This window comes from Mauremys mutica, chromosome 10 (genome assembly GCF_020497125.1).
Source record: "Mauremys mutica isolate MM-2020 ecotype Southern chromosome 10, ASM2049712v1, whole genome shotgun sequence".
NCBI lineage: Eukaryota > Metazoa > Chordata > Testudines > Geoemydidae > Mauremys > Mauremys mutica.
This window is the reverse complement of record NC_059081.1, coordinates 22,788,663-22,810,876: the sequence shown is the minus strand read 5'-3', so window position 1 is coordinate 22,810,876 and position 22,214 is coordinate 22,788,663. Positions and strand designations below refer to the sequence as shown.

The 22,214-nt window shown below is 39.9% G+C and overlaps 1 protein-coding gene across 8 annotated transcripts in view; it reads left to right on the top strand.

Moving 5' to 3' along the window:
* GTDC1 (glycosyltransferase like domain containing 1) overlaps positions 1–22,214 on the top strand; it is a 277,533-nt gene that overhangs the window by 224,721 nt on the left and 30,598 nt on the right. The window contains exon 8 of one of the 8 annotated variants that reach the window (XM_044978285.1): positions 2,501–2,619. The exons of the other annotated variants lie outside the window; for them this stretch is intronic. Within the exon in view, the coding sequence (XP_044834220.1) occupies positions 2,501–2,612 (112 nt within the window). The 3' untranslated portion in view covers positions 2,613–2,619. Of the gene's footprint in view, positions 1–2,500; positions 2,620–22,214 lie in introns of those variants that run through there. 8 annotated transcript variants of the gene reach the window in all.

Genomic DNA, 22,214 nt, shown 5'->3' with positions numbered 1-22,214 from the left:
TACCACAAGTGTCTGGGTATGATATAAGATCACACGCCAACCGTAGAAGCATTTACACACTCTCACTCACACACATGGACACACGCACAGTTACTATCAAATCATCTGAGAGATCACACAAGCACAATTACATTATGTGATATTGTATATAAAATGTGAGTGTGAAAAAGCCATAGAAACGTCAACAGGGAAAAAAGGGGGAACTACAGTAAGAGCCATGATGAAAAGGGGCAAGGGGCGGGAAGGGAAGGCTGAATAATAAAAGTGTCCTGAGATTCTCTTCTCTTAGGGAAAACAGCACATACCCAGATACAGCTGTACCTGTCTCAGTCATCAATCTGTTCAATTTTAAAACTGAGTTAGTCACTTGCGTCCACTAATGAATTTAAGAAATGATCCCATATAGAAAAGCCTGTTGTGTCAGTGTTCTACCCTCCTTCATGTACTACGCATTGCTGAGCCTCCTGCACACGGTGGTGATCCAGTCCCACCTCTCAGCAATGAACTCTTCAATGGGTGACTTATCTGTGACATTGCAATCTGTCCCCTGCCTGCAGTGATGTCACAATCACACCACTCATCAATGAGCTGCTCACAGAACTGGAGGAGAAGAGATCAGCACAAACTTTTATTTAAATTATGACAACTAGTTACCAATTCCGTAAGGCCCTCACAGGATCAAGAGTAACTCTGTTAACAGATTATGATTTATTCAAAAATGTGATTTAAAATTGATTCTGGAATTGGAATTTAAATATTTTCATATAAAAATAGTGAGAACGAAGATTATTGAGTAAATGCTACAGAAATCTTCCAGGTAATATTATTACTAAATTTTAAGATTGTTTGGGCCAAATGTTGTCCTGTTGCAATGCAATTGCACAAAAGATGGGCAGGACAAAATAAACTGCTCCACCATTACAATCCCTCCCATCAGTGCAAACCCCACTCCACAGGGGAGAAGAAAACAGGACTGTTGTCTCACCCCTCCACACCAACTACCCAGTCATGCTGCACCATCCAAAGGGTATAGAAATGTGGTAGTACAGAAACCATGTATGCCAGCTGTGTGCCAGCTGAGAGCTCCCCTATGCCAGGGAAATTCATAGTTGGCAGATCTGACTACTTTCTGGTCCCATTCCAGTGGAATGTAATGGAAAATCTGGCCCAAGATATGTACTGAACGGTACATGATCTTCTAAAGAGCCTGCCTTATTGACTGTGTATTTTACATGGCATCTTCCAAAAGGGCACTTTAAATATGCACTTAACTAAAAATGTGCATCTTACAAATGTGGTACCCTGTGTCTTTCTGTGCATCTTTATAAAAATGTGTTAGATTATGCACTCTTTCCAGTATTGGTGTTCACATTATCAAGTGTGCATGGTGTGGTCCACAGTACAGTGTATGTCGAAATCGGCAGCAGTTGCACATGTAGCGCAGCCACTTGCACAATAAATGAGGAACGCTAAAAAGTGTCCAAAGTTCATACCAAGTGCACTGCCTATGCCCAAAATGCAGGGTTCATGGATTCATAACGCAAAGAAATCAAAACCAGTTTTCACTAGAACTCTGAAAGGCACATTTTTGTTTTGGAATGTTATTTATTTATTTACTTTTTTATTATAATGAGGAAAGTGTCCCATGTCCCCCACTCCTTCTCCGCACTTACCTGTATTCATAAAACATCTGACCAGTTAAGGATAAAACTTTTTTTTTTAATTTATCTTTGGAAGACAACCAGCCCTTTCAAATATATGATAATTTTCCAATAAGACATACAATAATATTAAAAGGAAAAATCTGTTTTTTAAATAGTACTTGAGAAAATTTAACTTACCAAACCTACCCTAATTAAAGTTCCAATGCTGATCTCTGGTGAATGTGATGTATGTGATACATACAGATCTAATATGAGTGAAACATCACCATAAAAGTGTATGTATGGATATCATATCAAGCAGAAGCTGCATTTCTTGACTTCCCCAAAAAATAGAGGGAAAAAAGTTAACTATATTCCCATAAAAAAAAGCTCAGTTAAAGTGAAGTTAAGTTTGAGAGCGCATATGAGTGTAACAAAAACCGTTCAAGAATCTTAGTTATAAAGCAAAATATTTAATATAATGAAGCCCCTACATTGTAAAATGCCTTTTTTAAAATCTATGGCTTTTTCTAAGAGCTTTTAGAAGTTTATAGGTTATAGTGGAGAACATCTTCAGTTTGGAAAACAAACCATTATAGAATGGGGACCATACCAATACCAGCCTTCCATCATCCCTTTATCGGTTTTTCCTAAAGGGCTTTGAAAAGTTGGCAGTCCATGGAAGCAGAAATGTTATATTTTAATAAGGGGCAAAGGTGACTTTATGCTAGATCTGCACTCTCCTGATCACTGGGCTAGACTTGGCCCTGCTTAAAAGTATGATAGCAGGAGAAGACCCTGGCGACCATTCCAGCAGTCAAGGATCAACTGGAAACCATTTGTGTTTCCCTTTCCAGGCCCCACCCTGTCTTTGGTTCCGCTGCCCATTATCCAGTTGACATCAATGGGAGATGTGGATGCTCAGAATCTCTGAAAATCTGGCCACTTCTGTCTGGATGCATAACTTAAAGTACCCAATTTTGAAAATTTTGGTCTGAGATGATAATTAGGACAAATTCTGATAAAACTGTAACCTCTTCTTCAGGCAAAGAGCAGGGCAGCAGTCGTTTTATTTTATATGATAAAATTACAGAGAATGAAATCATTGTTGTGTCAACCACCTGATAAACATTCTGAGTGACCTCAAGTATCCATTGTTCCCAAACAACAAATGGGGAGACAACATATCTTGCTTCCTGAACTTGAGAGAAAATGAAAATGTTTGTATTACTTGTACTTGTTGTGTATTTTGCATTTCTGTAAAACCTTTAATCTGAGTATCGCATGTGTTTTACACACACAAATTAACTTTTATAATCCCCATTTTACAGATGGAGAAGTTGAGGCATGGATCAATTAAATGGCTTTTCCTGGATAACAGGACAAGTTATTCGTGCCTTCAGGGATAGTATTCAAATTGCCCAGCTCCCCGGCCTCTTTTTGAACAATTAGCCTGCAATACTTCCTCATATTTTATCCGCTCAGGCATCAGATTACTGCCTCATAAAACAGAGAGGGGCAATGACATCAATGCTTAAATAAGGATGCTTAGAATTTTCATGAATGAAAGGTTCTGATTGGCTGAAAATGGGGTAATGTATTTTTTATATTTCAAGTAAGATTACATTTCTGCCAGTCATATGTAAAGATACCCAGAGACTAGCAAAAGATGTTAGGTTTTTCTTGTATGGTTTCTTTCTTGTATGGTTTCAATTGCTCATGCACCCGATTAACAGTTGAAACATTTTTCTCATTGTTTATTAAATGAAATAGGGAAACATCTCAGAAATACAAAGAGTTAAAATATTTTGTGATCTATTCCCTTATTCAGATGTATACTTCAAATTACATTCTTTCGGTCGAGGGAAATCATTTCAGTTACCCTGATCATTTTAGCAAGCAGTTCTCTTTTTGAAAGTCTTTTTTTCATTAATGTAGATATGTTTCTAAGATGAGGAATTATGTTTCTTCTAATTATGGTTACAAGTAGTTAATTTCCTTTTTTAAAAAGCTCTGTGTGAAAGACAGTTTCCTTTAAAAAAGCAAAAAAAAAAAAGTGATACAGCTGATGTTCCTGTTGCCTTAGCAACAGATTTATTTATTAGGGTCTGAAATGACATGAGTTAATATACCACATACCTGCTGATCGGCAAACTCTCCTATTTCAGCTCCAGTTGACAATTAAGTCCTGGACAGCTACAGCCAGGGGTTAATGTTACTCATTAGGAGAACTAGGTCATTACTGGGAAATCAAGGCACTTAAGGCAGCATGGATAAAATACAAAATTCAACATCTCAACGAGTGAGGGTTTTTATGTTAATTAACCTTATTTTCCTTGCATTAAAAAAAATCTTTCATATGTGCATATAACAGTGGATCAATTAACTGAAAAAAAAAGTAAGCTTTAGTTTACTTTCCTCTCCTACTTGTCTTCATTTCCTATGGAAGGATTTCATTATTTTATGGAAAATTCTTATGTCTATATGATGAGTAAAAAGGGTATTAAAATTAAGAAGGGAATCATCATGGAAATCAGCTTTACCACAAGGGAATGAGCAAATAAAAGCCTTGGAAATGAAAATAAATAAGCTTTGCTAATACCTCACCTAAGGAGCAGAATATAAGCCCATCAGAGCTGGGAGATATTTAGAGGTACTTCTTTGCTTCTGTATTAAGCAGTTACATAGTTATTTGACCTTCAGAAACTGAAACTTCGGAGAAGTAAATTCAAGTGGTTGGTAAATATTCTATTTATGGAAAGCTATACAGTGAATTAGCACATGGTAACTTTGGTAGTTCATAATTGCCTTTTTGATTTCCAGTAAAATTAGATACATTCACTGAAAGTTTTTATTAAGATGTCTGAGTTTTAACTTGATAAGTCATAAATGATTTAGCAAAGCTCTCCTGAAAGCCTTTATTTACTTTTTTTCCCCCATCAGCCTTTATTCTGGAATGGGAGAACTTAATAGGCTGAAAAAGAATTATATCCAAAAATCCTTTATTTTCATTTACCACCCTCCCAAAAACATTAAAAAAAAAAAAAAAAGAAGTCTGAACAAAAGCTGTGGGGCCTGATTCTGCTCACAGTTACATATGGGTAAATATTATGTAGTGTAATTCTGTTGAAATCAATATAAGAGCAAAATAAGACCTAGGATGTGTATAAAAGGCGGCAGTCCCAGACTACCTGCTACAAATGAGAAATTCAAACCCTACGGGTGATTTTCTGCCACAAGCTGAATGATTGCAGTGTCCTCTAAACTATCCTATAACCCAGTGGTCCCCAACCTTTTTCGTCTGGCGGGTGCCAGATGACGAGCCACAGAGGACCATGGTGGCGGATGAACATCCTCTGAAATTTCGCCGACAAGCAGCAACGTCAATAGGCGTCGCCACCGAAATGCTGCTCACAAGTAGTGTCATCCAGAGGCGTCGCTGCCGAAAATTGGTGGCATTTCGGCGGTGATGCCTCTGGATGACGCAGCTTGTTGGGGGCATTTTGGCATATGCTCGTCCACCGGCCAGTACGCGGGCACACTTAGACACCCTGGCGGGCGCCATGGCACCCACAGGCACCGCGTTGTGGACCCCTGCTATAACCTCACCTGTTTTCAGTTCATAAACCAGGTTCTCTCAGAAGGGCAAAAAACTTTACCCTTATGGAGGAAAGTGATAGTAGGTTGCAAAACTACACTGAATCAGAATGGCCAAATCTTACAAAACTACATCTGATTTAGGAATTTGTGGTGTTTTGTGAGTTTTGCTTTAATTGAAGATTATAATAATTTCTTTTACTGAAGAACTCAAAAACAGTTTGTAAGTACCATGGCTACAGGAATACGTCAAGTCTAATCTTCTGTTGAAGTATATTTTATGCTACCGATGTGGTAATGTGGGATAGAGTACAAGTAATATGGAAAATAGAAGTAACGAAGAATCGTGGAAACAGGAGTTGTGTATTGCTTTAACCACATTCATAAGGCACTGGTAAAACATACAGATGTGATAATAATAGGCATTTATTTTTCATTAAAAAGCCTCATTAAAGTAACATAAAGGGTCAGTTTAAGCCAACACATTCAGAAAACCTCATTCTTCACTTACTCTGTATTAAGTAGACATGTAGAAGCAGCAAAGAATCCTGTGGCACCTTATAGACTAACAGATGTTTTGCAGCATGAGCTTTCGTGGGTGAATACCCACTTCTTCTCTTCTCTTTGAAAAGAGAAACTGCTGAGCTCCAGTTCATGCAAATTTGACACCATCATCTCAGGATTAAACAAAGACTGTGAATGGCTTGCCAACTACAGAACCAGTTTCTCCTCCCTTGGTTTTCACTCAACTGCTAGAACAGGGCCTCATCCTCCCTGATTGAACTAACCTCGTTATCTCTAGCTTGCTTCTTGCTTGCCTATATAACCTGCCCCTGGAAATTTCCACTACTTGCATCCGAAGAAGTGGGTATTCACCCACGAAAGCTCATGCTGCAAAACGTCTGTTAGTCTATAAGGTGCCACAGGATTCTTTGCTGCTTCTACAGAACCAGACTAACACGGCTACCCCTCTGATAAGTAGACATGGTAGTTCATCTGTGTAATACTTTAGTGAGGCCCTGCAACTACTCTATCATCTCCAGTACCATCAACACAGAAAACATTGCTGAATTAAGGGATAGCTCTAGTCATAACTTTGCATTGTCTAGAATGTGTGAATTTATTTTTAAACTTGGAATAGATGAAACACCAATGTTTCAGAGTCTGGGTTCTGTTTGGTGTGTATCCAAAAGATTATTATGGGTGGTCAAAGTTTTATCTTATTAGTTAAACTTATGACTGCTTCCTTCCTCTTAAACTGTGCTATCTATTCTTCCCCAGAAATTGACTTCATGATCCTCCCTTTATTCTTACCCAACGCTGTCTCAGAAAGCTTACACTACCCTTTGCCTTGTTCTGGATGGGAGACACAGTGACTTGCTGTTCTCCTTTTGGGTCTTCAGGGATAAGTGGAAAGTCCATTCCTCTGTCAATCTATCTATCTACCTATCCATCCATCCATCCATCATCTTCCATGTATGTGCTACATTAAAAGAACGTTGTTAAGGTTGCAAAGTAAAGCACTCAAAAGTTAGGAAATAGCAGAATTAAGATCGAGTATGCAACCTTACTCTGCCCCCTGGGGTGTATGCATTGTGATACAATCTTTAATTACATGATTCCATACTTTATTTTCAAAAGTTTTTTCTGGCATTTCCTAATCTTTGAATGCTTGACTTTGCCACCTCCGTTCCTGTCCAATTCTCCTAATGTATCCAGTTCCAGTCTCCACTCCTCAGGTTTTTCATTCCTAGCCCAATTTCCCTACCTAGTTTCATCCCTCCAGACTCCCCAACCCAGTCCTAGTCTCCCTCCTCACTACCAGTCCCAGTCTTGTTGCCCAGCCAATCCTAATTCTCCCTGCCCTTCCTGGCTCCTCATCCAATCTGTCTCTATCCCTTACCCTGGCTTGCAGTCACCTCCCTCCCTGCCTCTTCCCAATCCCTACTGGCTCCCAGCCCCAAACCCTCCCTAGGCTCTTTGTCCAGTCTCTCTCCTTGTCCCAGTCTCTTTTCCCAACCATTCCCAGATCTCCCCCAACACACGAAATCCTTGTCACATCTGGCTCCTCTCCTCTGTCACCTTCTCCCATCCCACTGGATCTCAGAGCTTGTCTCCACTTAGCAGGGGATTAATGTGTGGTGATCGATCCACCAGGGTTCAATTTAGCGGGTCTAGGGAAGACTCACTAAATCGACCGCCTATCGCATTCCCATCTACTCCGGAATGAGAAGCATAAGGTAAGTCGATGGGAGAGTTTCTCCCATTGACCCAGCGCGGTGTAGACACCGGAAAAGGTTGACCTAAGCTACGTCAACTCCAGCTATGTGAATAACTGTGTCACTTAAGTCGACTGTGCCTGTAGTGTAGACCTGTCCTTAGTTTCAGTCTACCCCAGCTCCTCATCCAATCTCAATCTCCCCCCACCTACTGGCTGCCAATCACCCTCCATTTCCTTCCCTGGTTCTCACTCCTAGTTTTCTTGCCCAGCTGGACCCAGTCTTTCCTCGACTCCCAGTTCCAGTCTCCTTGACCAGCTAATCTCAGTCAGTGCCCCCATCTCCTAGTTAAAGTCTCCTTGCCCAGACAGTCCCAGTCTCCCACCTCCACCCCAACTCCCAGGACCTGTTTCCCTTTTCTCCCCACTGCCAGCCTCCCGTCCCAATTTCTGCTCCCTGCCCCCAGTTACTTGTCCCAATCTACCCCTCCCCTTGCAGGTCTAGCTCTTGTCCCCTCTACATTCAAATCCAGTAGCTTCCTCTGTACTCCCTGAGCCCAGCAGGAAGTCACTGAGAGCACAGGAGAGACACGTTCTCTGCTCTCAGTTCAGGTGTTTGGAGTCAGCACCTGGGCTGGAGAATGCCCAGTGTGGAAAGAATCTTTGTGGAATTAAGCTGATAAAATCTAAGAAGTCTCTACTTCTGCAATTTTTCAGAGGCTTGTATCTTGGCCAGATTTGAGCAGATTTTCACAGGGACAGTAAGAGCTATATGCCTGACACAAAGACCTCTTGTCAAATTTCTAGTCCCTTTCCAAAGCATGGGGACATTAGAGCTTTTCAGAGAAAAGAGCATCAAGAATTTTTACATGGACAAAACAATGTATTTTTCTATAACCTTGTTTTTGGAAACAGCAAAACCATTTGTCTGAAATTTTCCAAATAAGTTTAGCCAGAGGCAGACACCCAGCATAGAAAAATTCAACACAAACGGTTAACACTTGGCACAATTAGCAGCAACTGAAAACAAGGTGTTAAAATGGGAAGTGTAGGGCCACCTTAATAATAGGTGGTGTTACCAGCCCCACTAAAATGTACTGCACCCAAAATCAATGGAGTATATGAATGCCTCCCAAGAGAAAATAAGCAAATCCTCAACAGGCAAATGATCTAATATTCTTCCTTACTTCCTCCAACATAGTAGGGGGTATACTGGGCTCCCCCCCTCCCCCCCACACACCTTGTTTAATTTAGTTTCTTCTCACCCCTCTACAGCTATTTATTTTTCTTCTCTATCTTTCTCTTTCTTTCTTTTTGTCTTCAACTCTTTTTTTCCCCTCCTTTTGCCCTCCCTGCTTTGCTGTGGTTAAATGTGGCTGTGGGAAAACTAAGTCAAAGAAATTAGTTCATGCTTTCTTTCTGAAGGCAGTGAGATTTGTGGTCATTCTAATCTCCTCTGGTAATGAGTTCCAAAGCCTTGGTCTTGCTGCCAAGAAAGCTCCTGCTCATGAGCTTCACCCTTGTGGATGACAGCTTCGTAGTTCCCGAGGAACATAATTGCCAAGGGAGGTCATCGTTCCAGCGAGAGATGAGTTGTCTTAGAAAACTTAGGGCTAATTACTTAGAGGGCCTTGGTGGTTAGGACTGAGCCTTTGACTCTGATCCAGTGTTCTATGATGAGGCAGTATAGTTAGCAGAGCACTAATGTGATGTGCTCATAAATATTGAAAGTTACAGTATAATCCAGTCCAGAAGTCATAATGTCATAAATTACCATGGCCAAAGCATCATCCCGCATGATGGGTTGCAATGACTGGGACTCCAGAGAGCAGGATGGGCTAGAGTCCTCTTCTTTCTTTGAGTCCTTCCTTTACTAATTTCAAGGGTATGGCTAGGGACCAATTTAAGAATCTGGGGCAGGCTCTCTCAATCAGAGCTTTTCAAAATATTCCCTTCTTACCCACATCATCTCCATCTTGCCTGAGCTCAGCTTCGGTCAGCTGTCTTCATTCACACACCACGCCTTGTGATAGTTGGGAAACATGCTCTTTCTGTCAGAGGTAAAGTTAGCAATTCGGACCATGACATCTCAAAGTTTCCCCCACAGCTCCAAGTAGGTGTTAAAAAGGGTGTGGGAGAGAACTGAGCCTTGTGGGACTCCACAACTTCCTGTGTTAGAAGTGGAGCAGCAGTTACCCATAACTCTCTGGGAGTATCCTGAAAGAGTGGATTGGACTCATCCTAGTTCTTTCTTGGGACCTCTGCAACATCTCGGAGGCAGGACAATAGTGTGTTGTAGTCACCAATATCAAATGCCTCAACACAGATCCAGTATGGATATCTCCCTTTTTCAGTGGACAGGACCAGGCTGATTCTGTTCCATGACCTGGCCTGAAGTCTAGTTGTGACGGATGCAGAACACTGTTGGTGAGTAGGTGTGTTTGGAGATGACTTTTAGACATTTTATCATTTTCCTAGCTCATGAATGGGAGGCTGGACACTGGATAGTAGTTTGACCCTTCAGTTCTTTTAGGGGGCCAGCTGCTGGGTCACTCCTCTCAACCATTTTTGGTGGCATTTTGCAACAAAACGCATTGCTGGGTTTCAATGCAGCCAGTGCTGCTGGCTCTTTCACAGTTAAAAAGCACTTGGGTTAATACACTACAGTGCTAATCTACACTACCTGATCTCATACAAATTGTGATCATTATATATTGCAATAAGCTACACTCAGATGTGTTGTGCTGGGTTATCAATGCTTCTAAGGTATATACGACACTTGGCCTTTGCATGATGCCTAACAATACCCCTGGGGAATGGCACAGTGCTTAATTAGGCCTCCCTGAGGGTTTGAAAGGAAGATCTGGTGGATTTGTAACATATTTTTGTAGGAGATTTTAGATTTAAACTCTCTTATTTGCATTAATAAGATTTGCTGGATTGCTGTGCAAAATAAACTAAAAAAGACTTTGAATCACATTCTGCTTTGTTACACTTGTAACAAATTGGGGTTAACTCTATTGAAGTCAAAAGAGTAAGCTGTCATCCTCACTCAAATGCATGGCATTATTCTGGATTTACACCAGTGTAACTGAGATAAGAGCTGGGCCTTTAGCTTCAAAGGTTGTTCTCTCTATTGGGAATAAATAGAAGGCTCACTGACTGATTCTGATCCTGAGGTTTCCTTGGATAGGAAATGCACAGTATTTTATTGTGAGGTTTTTTGTCATTAATTGTGAGGGGAAAACAAGAAGAATCTAAACAATAAACACCCAAGGTTCTTTTCTTTATGAATCTCTTACAGATAACACAAGATAGTAGAAAATGCTTTTCCAGCATAAAGCAGCATGCCACCCATTTTTCTCAACCAAGTAATCTGAAAAATCTGGAGGTAAAATACACACTTCTCACTATATGCAGGCTATGGACTGTAATTGAAAATAAAGAGCCATATTCACCAGTGTATTCTGGCTGCTTTGTGCTGTTTCAGTGCCATCTTTGCATCCCCTGACTTGAATATACATTCCTCATTTGCAGCCAAGGATCAGGGCCTTTATTTTCCTATAGGTTTTGTCGTTTATTCCTGCTGAATATTGTTTATGCCTGCCACTGTTAAAAAATCAGGTTGCTGGATAGCCTTTTCAGTGAAACTGATGCAAAAACATCTCCTCTCTCACTCCATTTTATATTAACCTGTAGGGGTAGCGGTAACTTTTGATGCTTATGATGCCAGACAGCGTTTAGAGGCACAATTAAAGAGATGTTGTACGTGTAACAGCTAAGGAAGAAAGCTCACTAGATTTAACTACATATTTACACTATATCTATAACTCCTATTGGAAATGTTAAAGGTGAAAAAATACTGTGATACATTGGATAAACTGGACTTAGTAATGGATTTTTCCTTCGTGTTTGCATTTTCTTAGCTATTTCTTTTCCAGTATTTTTTTCCTGGCAGATATACTACTTCTCTTGCAGCTTTCACAGCCATTGTTACCAAAAATTTGGTATTAGAATTTTACTCCTTCTTTTGTGAACTCCTTGATCTTAATCTAAATAATAAAGTATATTTAAGTAATTTGATTTAAGAAATCCCCCCTCCATTCTGCGAACTGTGAAAGTAATTATTACTAGAATGCGTTTCAGACTGTAGTCAATATTTTTCTAAAATGATTCCTTTTAGTTTAAGACAAATATTATCCACTTGAGGTACAATTGTTAACTGCCTCTGAACCTCAAAACATCCCCTTGAGGCTGTGTTACTGATCCCATTTTACAGATGGGGAAACTCAGGCAGAGAAGTCACATGGCAAGTTAGTGACGGTGCTGTTCCAGATTCCCAAGGTCACGCTCATTTTTCTAAATCATGCTGCCACTCTTTAATATAGACCAGAGGTCGGCAACCTTTCAGAAGTGGTGTGCTGAGTCTTCCTTTATTCACTTTAATTTAAGGTTTTGCATGCCAGTAATACATTTTAACCTTTTTAGAAGGTCTCTTTCTAGAAGTCTATGATATATAACTAAACTATTGTTGTATGTAAAGTAAATAAGGTTTCAAAATGTTTAAGAAGTTTAATTTAAAATTAAATTAAAATGCAGAGCCCCCCAAACCAGTAAGCAGGATCTGGGCAGTGTGAGTGCCACTGAAAATCAGCTCGCGTGCCGCCTTCGGCACACGTGCCATAGGTTGCCTACCCCTGATATAGACTATTATAAATCTTTATTCAGGCAGTAGGATGAGATATAATGTTGCATGTAAAATATTGAATAATGAACAATGAATTTCAAAATTACACTCAATGGTACTTATAGATAAATGCCAAGACTAAGGTGTTGGCCTCAAGTGAGTCCTTCTTACTAGTTCAGTGCATTCTGCATTTGAAGACATTTCTGCTCAGTGAGCTGAACATGCTGCTTCTAGCTTTTTGAGAATGGGCCAGCCAGATGTAAAGTCACCAGGAAGCTGGTATCAAATGAGTCCTGTTACTGGCCTTTGGTACAGTGTATTTGAGGACTCAGCTCACTCTGCTCAAGTATGTTTTATAGTCGTGTTTACTGTATCAGTCAAATCAGTAAAGAACCACAAGGTTATTCTTAACCTTGAGTTATTGTTTATCACCCGTCTGAAGAATATCATTACAACCCTTTTCATCCATCTGTCATCAGCAGACTCAATAATTGCTACGTTCTTTTGCAGACTGCCTTGCTACTGCTTTAGTACCCGTTTCTCTTTAGTTTCTTATCAACATATTTTACTTCTCCGTGGTTTTGAGCCTCTTCTTCCCTCACTAATGCCCTGTATTTCCACTGATTCTATAGTTTCTATCATCAACTGTACTGTCTCCTCCAACATTGATTCTTTTGTTCCCCATCCCTCAGCACACTGTCCTTCCCACTAAGCCACAACCCTCACTTAACCCTTTCAACTGTTTTCTTGGCTTCTCTTCCCTCACTGCTCAGTGCCTTTGGAGAAAAGTCTACATTACCTTGAGGAAAAATCCAGGGACCGGGCTAACTTTCTCCACTGTAGATTTATTCTCTCTTTATTCAACTCTTCCTTGCCAAACAGCTTTATTTTTTCTCCTTAATTGATTCCTATCCTGTAATTTCTGTCACCTTTTCTCTACCTTTAATATCTTTCTCAGATCTTCTCCAACACTTCCTCTTATCCCCCTCTCAGCCTGTGATCTTGCCAAGAAAATGTGGATACAATGTAACAGTTCTTTTCCCTTCCTTCATCCTCCACTCCCACCCTTGAATCTTAAGTATCCCATCTACTTTTTATTTCCAATCTGACGACTATACTCATCTCTTTCAGGGATCTCTCTCCATCCCTCTCACACCCTTATTTTTCCTCAGTCTATCCCTTTCTTTTGGTTTTGTCCCCTTTGTTTTCAGAAATGATGCTGTTTCACCTATCATGAATAAACCCACCTCCAAGCCCTCTTGCTTCTCCCATTTGCTGCCAACATCACTATTTGACTTTCCTACCAATAAATGGATCCTCTGCAATGGGGCTTCTGCCTCTTCCAGTCCACTATGACTGCTCTCACTAAGGTCACAGGTGACCTACCTCTAGTCAAGCATCCTTCTCCATCAGAGCATTCAGCACTGTCGATCGTTCCATCCTTCTCAACACTGCATTCTTAGTTTTTACTCAATTCTTACAATACTTTGTTCAACAGGTTTTCATACTTTCCTGGCTGTTTTTCCAGTGTCTTATTTGGTGATTTCTTCACCCCACTGCAACAGTGTCCCTCAGAGGTCTGTGTTCTTGGCAACCTCCACTTTAATTACTACCACGGTGCTAGTGACTTCCAATCTGTCTCTCTACCACTGAACTGTCCCCTTCTGATCAACCTCACATCTGTCTTTCCAACCTCTCTGCCCTGCTGGCTTATGCTTCTCACACCACCCTCTGCTCTGATTCCAGTTCTCTCTTTGTTATGTCTGACATAGAATGTAAATTCCTTGGGACAGTGACCTGCCTTTTATCTCTAAGTGCTGCACAGCTTTGTAAATAATGAATGATACTTCCATGGACCAAAATTCAGTGCATCAGCTGTTTCCTGGCTAGGACTAAAAAGTAGCTAGAAACACGTGTTAGCTCCCAGTTTACTAATACACTGAATTTAAAAAAATTGGGTCCTTATTTCTAAAGATGTCACTGGTGTTTCAGTACCACCATCTCTCACCTTTGCTGAGTTCTGTTGGTGGCTTTGCCACAGTCTTCTTATGTGACTTTGGGCAAGTAACTAAATCTCTCGGTGATATGATAATGCTTCCTTACCTCACTGGACAGTTTTTGATGCTTTGCTCATTATTGTTTGGAAAGTGCTTTGAGTTTCCTGGATTTAAGGCATTATGTAAGTGTAAAGTGTTATGACGTGCCCCTGCTATTCTGAATTCACTACCACTGAGACATGGGAAATTACCCTTGTTAAATGTTTTCAGGTTAAGATTGACCCTTTTAGTATTGCTCTTAGCTTAGCTCATTCCCCTTTCAAAATGCGCAGTACCTTGAGAGATCGTTATGACAGGGCCTGTATTAAGTGACTGTATTAAGTGACGTCGTATTACAACGGGTACATACCCTATGATACATAGTGAAATTTGAGAGATTTTTCCCCTGCCAGATTCCCGGGTTGATTTTATTGCATCATTTTAATTCATATAACTATTGTTTTTAAACATAGATGATTTTTAAAAAGAGAAAGCACGTATCTTGCTCTTCTGTTTTACGTCTCTTACCATTTTTAATGATGTATCTTTCTCATACAAATAACTGAGACTGTCTGCAAGATATGATCAATTTCAGGTACATCTACGTTTTTATCTGACTGTACCTTAGACTCTTACATGATCTCTTATTGAAACTAAACCCAAATACAAGATATGTATCTGCATAGTCGGATGATTCACAAGGGACAGATCTGCCCCCCCATTTTATCTCTTTTGCACCACTCCAGCAGTGGAAAGCAGATGGAAAGCCAACTTAACCAGGCAGTCTGGGAGTAGAGCCTAGTGAAATTTTTCAACTTGTTTTCAACAAAAAATGCAGATTCATGGTGACTGAAACATTTCAAGAATTTGCGTCAATTACGGCACGTTGTTTCAGTCGAAACAAGGAAAAAAATTCAGAAACGTTTTGATTTTTCAGGCTGGATTCACAAGGGGATTTAGGTTCCATTCACCAAATAGAAGAGGACGAAATGGTGATGGTGCCCCCCCTTACATCCAGTAGTCGAGTGGTTAGGGAATTCACCTGGGATGTGGGAGACCCTGGCATTGGAGCAGAGCCTTGAACCCAGGTATCCCTCCTCTCAGGTGAGTGCCCTCACCACCAGGCTATAGTGTATGCTGGGATGGGCCTTGTTCAGTCTCTCTCTTGTTGAAGCTGTTCCACTTTGTATATAATACTTGAATAGTCATTGGGCCAGAGCGAGTGAGAATGGGTCTAGAGCCTGGTGGTTAGAGCACTCCTCTGGAAGAGGGGATACTCACCTCTTCCTCCTCGGTTTTGTGAATATAGCCCTTCATTTCTGTTGCTTTTCTTAAAAAGATTAAAAATGCCCCCAAACCAAGCAGTTTATTTCAAACAAATGAAATATTTCAATTGACCAGAAACAAAATTTTTCTGACTTTTTCAATTTACCAAAAATTCTGAAAAATTTGTTCTGGTTCAGCCAGAGCCAAAAGATTTTTTTTTTTTGAACTGCCAGCAAACCAAATAATCATTGATTTTTTGATTGAGTACTCTGCCATAGGGGATTCCCAGGTGGCTCCCAAACTTTGCTGGCTCTACACCTAAACTTCCTGCCACTCCCAACACAGGGGACAGGAGTACTGCTAAACTCAGTCAATCCCTGGATAACAGAATAGTCTTGTGAGGACCACTCTCAGCCAGTACAAAGAGAAGTTTTGGCTGGCCCCCAAATCAAAGGAGCATAAAGGTGATGTGAAGCCACTTTGTCCCCTCTTTCCCCCGTTGGATCCTGTGCCAACACAGTTCAGCTAGCCAGGAGAATCTGAGCCATTGATTAATCAGCCCAGATAGCACTCTTGTGTGATGAAGAAGTAAACAGTACTATCACCATTTTACAAATGGAAAAACTAAGGTGGAGAAATTGGAGGCTAAATCTTGGTCACAAAGGTAAATTTCCCATTGACTGAAATCAGAATCTAGTCCTAAATTTCTTGTCCAAGTTCACAGAGGAAATCAGGGTCAAAGCTCAGGAATTCCTGGCTCCTGGTCCTGTGGTCAGACTGCTAGACCATATTTCTCTTTAGCCATTTCTAGAGAGGTTTATAAGGTAACACTAACAAGAAATCTGTTAAGTACACATGTGGATATGGAGGTTCAACAGCTCTAAAGGCACTGCCTCCAGCTCAGGGTTAAAGCATATTACCAGGGCAGAATTGAGAAGTATGTGTTATCTTTGTCCATGCTATAGCTGTTGTGTAGCCAAAAGGTTGTCATTCCAGCACCTTTCATGCTATCATATCCAAATTTAGAATATGTTCATGTCAAGTTTCTGTTTCCTTTTTACCAAGTGAATAATTACAAGCATTCAGTCAAGCAAAATGAATACAAGATCATTTCAAATATGTGAGAATCAAGGAAAATGGATCATAGACTATCATATTAGCTTAAGTTTTCCCAAACATGTAGTGAAAAAATTTGCATAGTTACATCAAGCTTTTACACAGTTTTTCAACTGCCCTTAAGAAAATGGAATATATATAATTGATAATGCTTAACAAAAATGCAACAGATGCAGCCAAAAGTGCATGTCATTTTGAGCAGATCTTTACAGAACAGACATTCCATATTGTGTTCATCTTTTTCCACAATCACTGCTGTTACAATCTGGTGTGTTTAGCAGTTGTTGCTGAGTAAGGGAGACTGGATTGTATATGATTTCCCCATGTCAACTGAGAAATACATCACTTTCCTCTTTGGTGTACCATTATTACTTACAATAATGTACAAGAATACATTTTAATGTATAGATCCCCATGCCTCAAGCATTTTACAAGCCAGAACTAAATAACTAAAAATAAAATAATAATGGTGTTGTGCCTATAAAAGTCGCAGGACCCAGAATACTGAAACAACATAAACCCCCAAATTAGAAAACTAAAAGATACATGAAATTCATCATTAAAATCCAGATACATTATTACTATCTTTATATCAGGAAAATAGAGAAGAGCTAAATATTTTGCAGGGAAAATGTGGAAGGTGGATCACATGCTCACATGGGAAAACCCATAGGAAGGGTTTCTGTGGGCAAGAAAAATAAAAAAATTCCCCTCATAGCATTTCTTCTATTTTGGTGAGTGCAGAATTTGTCTCCCCTCCCTCTCCCAATTCTCTCCAATTGCCATCAAGCTCAAAATCGATGTAGGTGCCTAGGATTCATTAGACATGTATGGCCATCTGTGAAATGGCCATGTGCCTCCCCACAAGTTGTAAGGCACCTTGTTAACCTGCCAGCTCCTACACAGTCTGACTCAAACACTGTCCCTCACAAGTGATTGCCTCTGGGACCTCTGCCCACCTCCAAAGGAAAGAGGCATTTTCGATTATGTAGGGGCTCTGCACATCTTGGGATTGCATAGTCTTTGCTATAGGTCTGTGTAGGGCATGCTTCATGGCCCCATCCCTCTTGCTTGATTCTCCCCATTTGTGGCTGCTGGATACTACAGAAAGGGGAAATACTCCCATCCCTGGGAATGGAAGGTGGTGCAGGAAGCAGTTGGCTCTCCTATTTCTGTGCAGGTAGGGAGAGACCTTTGCTTTAGAGGATCTAGATCATGCTCTGAAGTATGTGTGGACACATGACACTTGGCTACATATTCCGAGCCTCAATCTAAGAGGTCCCATTGACTTCAACTGACTGGCACTTGCTCAGCATCTCTCAGCCATAGGCACACATTATGTAGATCACGTATTCTGCTAACAGTAGTATCAGGTACTAAACACCTGTAACTGTCTGCTGCCTCAGTGGGAGATTGAGGCCATCAGTGAATATTCATGACCTTAAGAGTTATCCTAACACCAATTATCTTCCTTACAAGCTTTATCACTACCACTTTTACTCCTGACAAGTCTGACTCCTCACTTTGTGTTGCTATTTTCCAGCTCTTCTTAAAATATATGGCCACTTAGATGCCTGCTTGCTTAATTATAAAGAAATTAATGCTTCCATTCATTTCAGCGGGACATTTTGAAGAGAATTAGAGCACTAGCAGTACATTCTTGCACATCAGCTATCCTTCCAGAAATGGATAATTATTTTATTTATATGGATACAAGCAGCTTGTTGGTATTTCAGTCCTGGGTCTTTGTAATTTAAAAACTTGTTGAATTTTCTCTGAGTCAGTATTCTCATCCACTTTAGTTTATTGGAACCATCATCATGAAAACTCCTGGTCCACAGATGTGAAACAAATTACCAGGCTTATGCTGTTGCATTCCACTTTATTATTGGGAACAAAACAAAGCAGGGGGATATACAACTTCTTAAAGTAATTATTGGGGAGGGGAGGTTAATCTAATTTTCTAGACCTCAAAATTTCTGAAGATTTTAAGCCTAGTAAAGTACCGTTTTAAACATTAATTAGAAGATACATTTGTTTTAAATCAGTAAACCAAAAATATTGACTGAATTAGAAATTAATACATATAGAACTGCAGATGTCATTTAGCTTGAGATTTCCTGAATGATATAATTATTAATGTTTCATATATCTATGTGATAAACCTACAGATTCATTTTACGTAATTAGTCTGTGGAGGAAATTCACCACTACTTCTGAACTGTCGATTTTCCTGTAACACAAGAAGGAAAAGAGTTGAAGTTTTTAAATAATAAAACAAAATATTTTAAAGACATCTGGTCCACATCTGTGCAAAGTATAATAATTTAAAGCAGAGTAATTAAATGCAAGAAATATAATAATCACACCTTAAAATAGAGAAAATAACTTCTTCAATTTTTAATGTAATTTACCAAATTATGGAAATTTTTATTCATTTATGGTGTCTTTTTAACCTCCTGTTCTGTCATAATAAAGAAGATGAAAGCTAGATGCTAGTCCTTCTTTTAAAATAACCAATCCAGTGTTTTTAAGACCTTGACTGCAGAAAAAAAATGATTCCAAATCTTTAGTTATCTTCAGATGAAATTAGAGATTATTTCTTATTCATTACTAAAGTAACTTTAGCACCCCCCCACACACAGTTACTTAAAGGCCTGATGGTGCAAAAAGACCGTCACATCAGATGTGTTCTTTCTTCTGTATCCAATGCACTAAAAGAATCATAAGCTTTATATTCTTAAAATAGCTAGTCACAAAATTCCATTTGGGAATTTTTTAGCAAATATATTTGACTAACATATTGCTTCTGCAAAAACATTTTTTTGCCTATTGCCAGGGACAGTGTAAATATCCTAGGAGCATAATGGAGTAAAATCTCATTCATTGGCAAGTTAGTGATAGAAAGGTAAGGGAGTTGTCATTTTATTCATAAAAATCTACAGAATAATACTTTCAATGGTGTCACCTTCTGTCGTGTGGCAGTGAGGACTCACTTGCTCCCATCTCTAGGTCCTCCAGCTGGTGGAAAGTTTGAAAATACAGTGTCGTCAGAAATGGGTCAAGTTGGGTATCATTCAAAAGCCCTTTCTCCCTCAAACATAATGGTACCAAACATGAAAAATCTAGAACAGCTATGTAGATATATTTGAGAGAGATGTTTAAAAATGAACATTTGTTTAAATTATACTTCAAACGCAGATGCATTGTTTACATAAAAAACCTCTTTGGTCTTTGGTAATCCTAGAGAAGTTTGCCTTGACATGTAGGACATTTATTCACCAAAGTCGTTATCAGAGTTGTCTCTGTCTAGGGCACCACTGCTAGATACGTTGTCACACTGATTCTCGTGCTGCACTTGCACATCTCCATACAAGGCAGCCTGCTAGCCAAACATTTGCAGGCCGGTGAGCATCTTCTCTTTGCGCACAAGCATTTAATTAGCTGAAGGATTGGTTCGGGAATGTATGGTATTTCATGCATAACTAGTGTGATCCGTCCATCCTCCAACACCCATCTAGGCCTGACAGAGGAGGGTAGTTTTGGATGCACTGGATCATCCTGGGTCCATTCCATTGTTTGGTCATTTGCCTTCTTGATAGCAGATAGAAATGCATACCTTGTCAGTAACAATTTTTCTTTGTTTGTCTGCTTCTTGGAAAACATCCACCAAGGTAGCTTTGCAACTGCATAATAATGGTCTTCAAATGGTAAACTTGGCGTATGAACATATCCAGTGCATTTATGATTTTGTCAGTGACTGTCTCAGCCATTCCAAGCATCTTCAGAGCAAGGAGAGTCTTTGGAGGCTAAATCAAAAGTCTTCCAGTAAGTTAATTTGGTCTTTCCAGCCAGCCTTCCAGTCGTGTAACATCCTGAAAGGGTCTGAAAACCTGGCAGTACCGTGGTTTTAATGGCATGAGTGATAGGAAAACATCTCTGAGGGATATACAGCAATTCCGTTCCCCTGCTTCTTCTTCTTCTTCTTCTTCTTATACACTCCCTGTGGAGCATAAGGCGCCAACCACTCTCCTCCATTCATTTTGTTCTTGAGCGAGACAGCAGATTTCATCCCACTTCATTCCCATACCTTTCATTTCCTCTTCAATGGTCCTTCGCCACGTCCCCAATGGTCTACCTCTCCTCCTTCTTCCTTGTGGTGTCCATCGTAGGGCAATACGAGCAGCAAGCACAAAAACAGAATCTTGCAGAAGTCTTGGGTAGCATCTCACAGAGAGCACTAAAACATCTGCCTTTTGTATAAAAATCCAGAGTTTAATAGCACCTCTCTTTGTGGCATTGACAGCATGCAAGATAATTTTAGTGTCAGTCTCCTCATGGGAACTATGAAGAAACTCCACAGAACAGTGCAAGGTATCAGCTTTGTTACACAATGCAACAACAAAATTCTTTGAACAATTCCTTGCATGCTAGAGTGTTTTTTTCTGCAAAGCATGCAATTAACTAATCCTTCATTTGAGTATGAGATAGTAGCTTCTTTAATGTGACATTGAAGATGTTTGTGGAGTCAGTGATTTTGTATTGGACAGGTGAAATAAGATAGAGTCTCTTCTTTCTGGTAATATTTGTAATTGATTCCTCAACATACATGTCAAATATGAGGTGGATTATGTCATTGATCCAGTATATTCTCTGTAGCTTCATAATGAAATTAATCAGCCAAATCTCAGCAGAAGTTAAGTTTCTGCTTTGTCGAGAACTTATCCTCAGCCATCTATGATTGCTACATTGAAAGGACTCTGCTGGCATAAGATACCAGTCACATTGTCACTGGGTGTTGGCTTAGGAAGACCATGCTAGATGTTTATTAGTTTGCTTTAGTTTGCTTTTTGCCTGGCACATATGCCATCGCATTCAAACACAGATTGTTGTACATCGAAGAACTTATACTTTCCCAAAGTCTCACATAGCTCAACATCATGCAGAGATCTGGTCACAACCAGGAGATGAGCAAACAATGACCTGTCTGTGGTTAGATTTGTAATAATCCCTGCTATAATCACTTTGATTTTCTTCTAATTCATTTACAGCTTTAGTCTGTTCTTGATTGGAGACCCTAGATTGACAGACCTCTGGATAATGCTTTGGGTTTTGAAGACTTCAAACAGGTCATGAACCAAAGTATCCACTCACCTCTCATCACTTGAACCTGTTTTGTCATTATATTACTGAGCTCTGGTCTGTTGTACTCAGATGTGTTGCCAGTACAAAGTAAGCTCATCCTGTCACTTTAAAAATGTCCTCTTCTTGGCACTTAACAGCATCTAATGAGTCTTGATGGTGCTTGATTACTTCTGGGAAAGTCATTCCAGCTGCGCTTAATATTTCGTTCAAAATTCAATGGAGTTCTGGGGTTGTCAGGAAAAACTGGGCTTCCATGTTATGCCCACCAACCCAAAAATAACTTTCTTTGCTGTGTTTTCATGCTCTAGAGCTTCATCTGAACCAAATGCGCAACAGGGAATTAGCGACCGTTAAACACTCCAATTTCCTTCTTGAAATTCCTCCCATGTGTCGGGGCAGACTTCAGTATACCTCTTATTTCAGCAATTTACCAGGCAATCATTGGAGAATAGTTGGTTAGATCTAAAGCAAAAAAAATTTCACAAAGTCTTCCAGTCCTGTCAGAT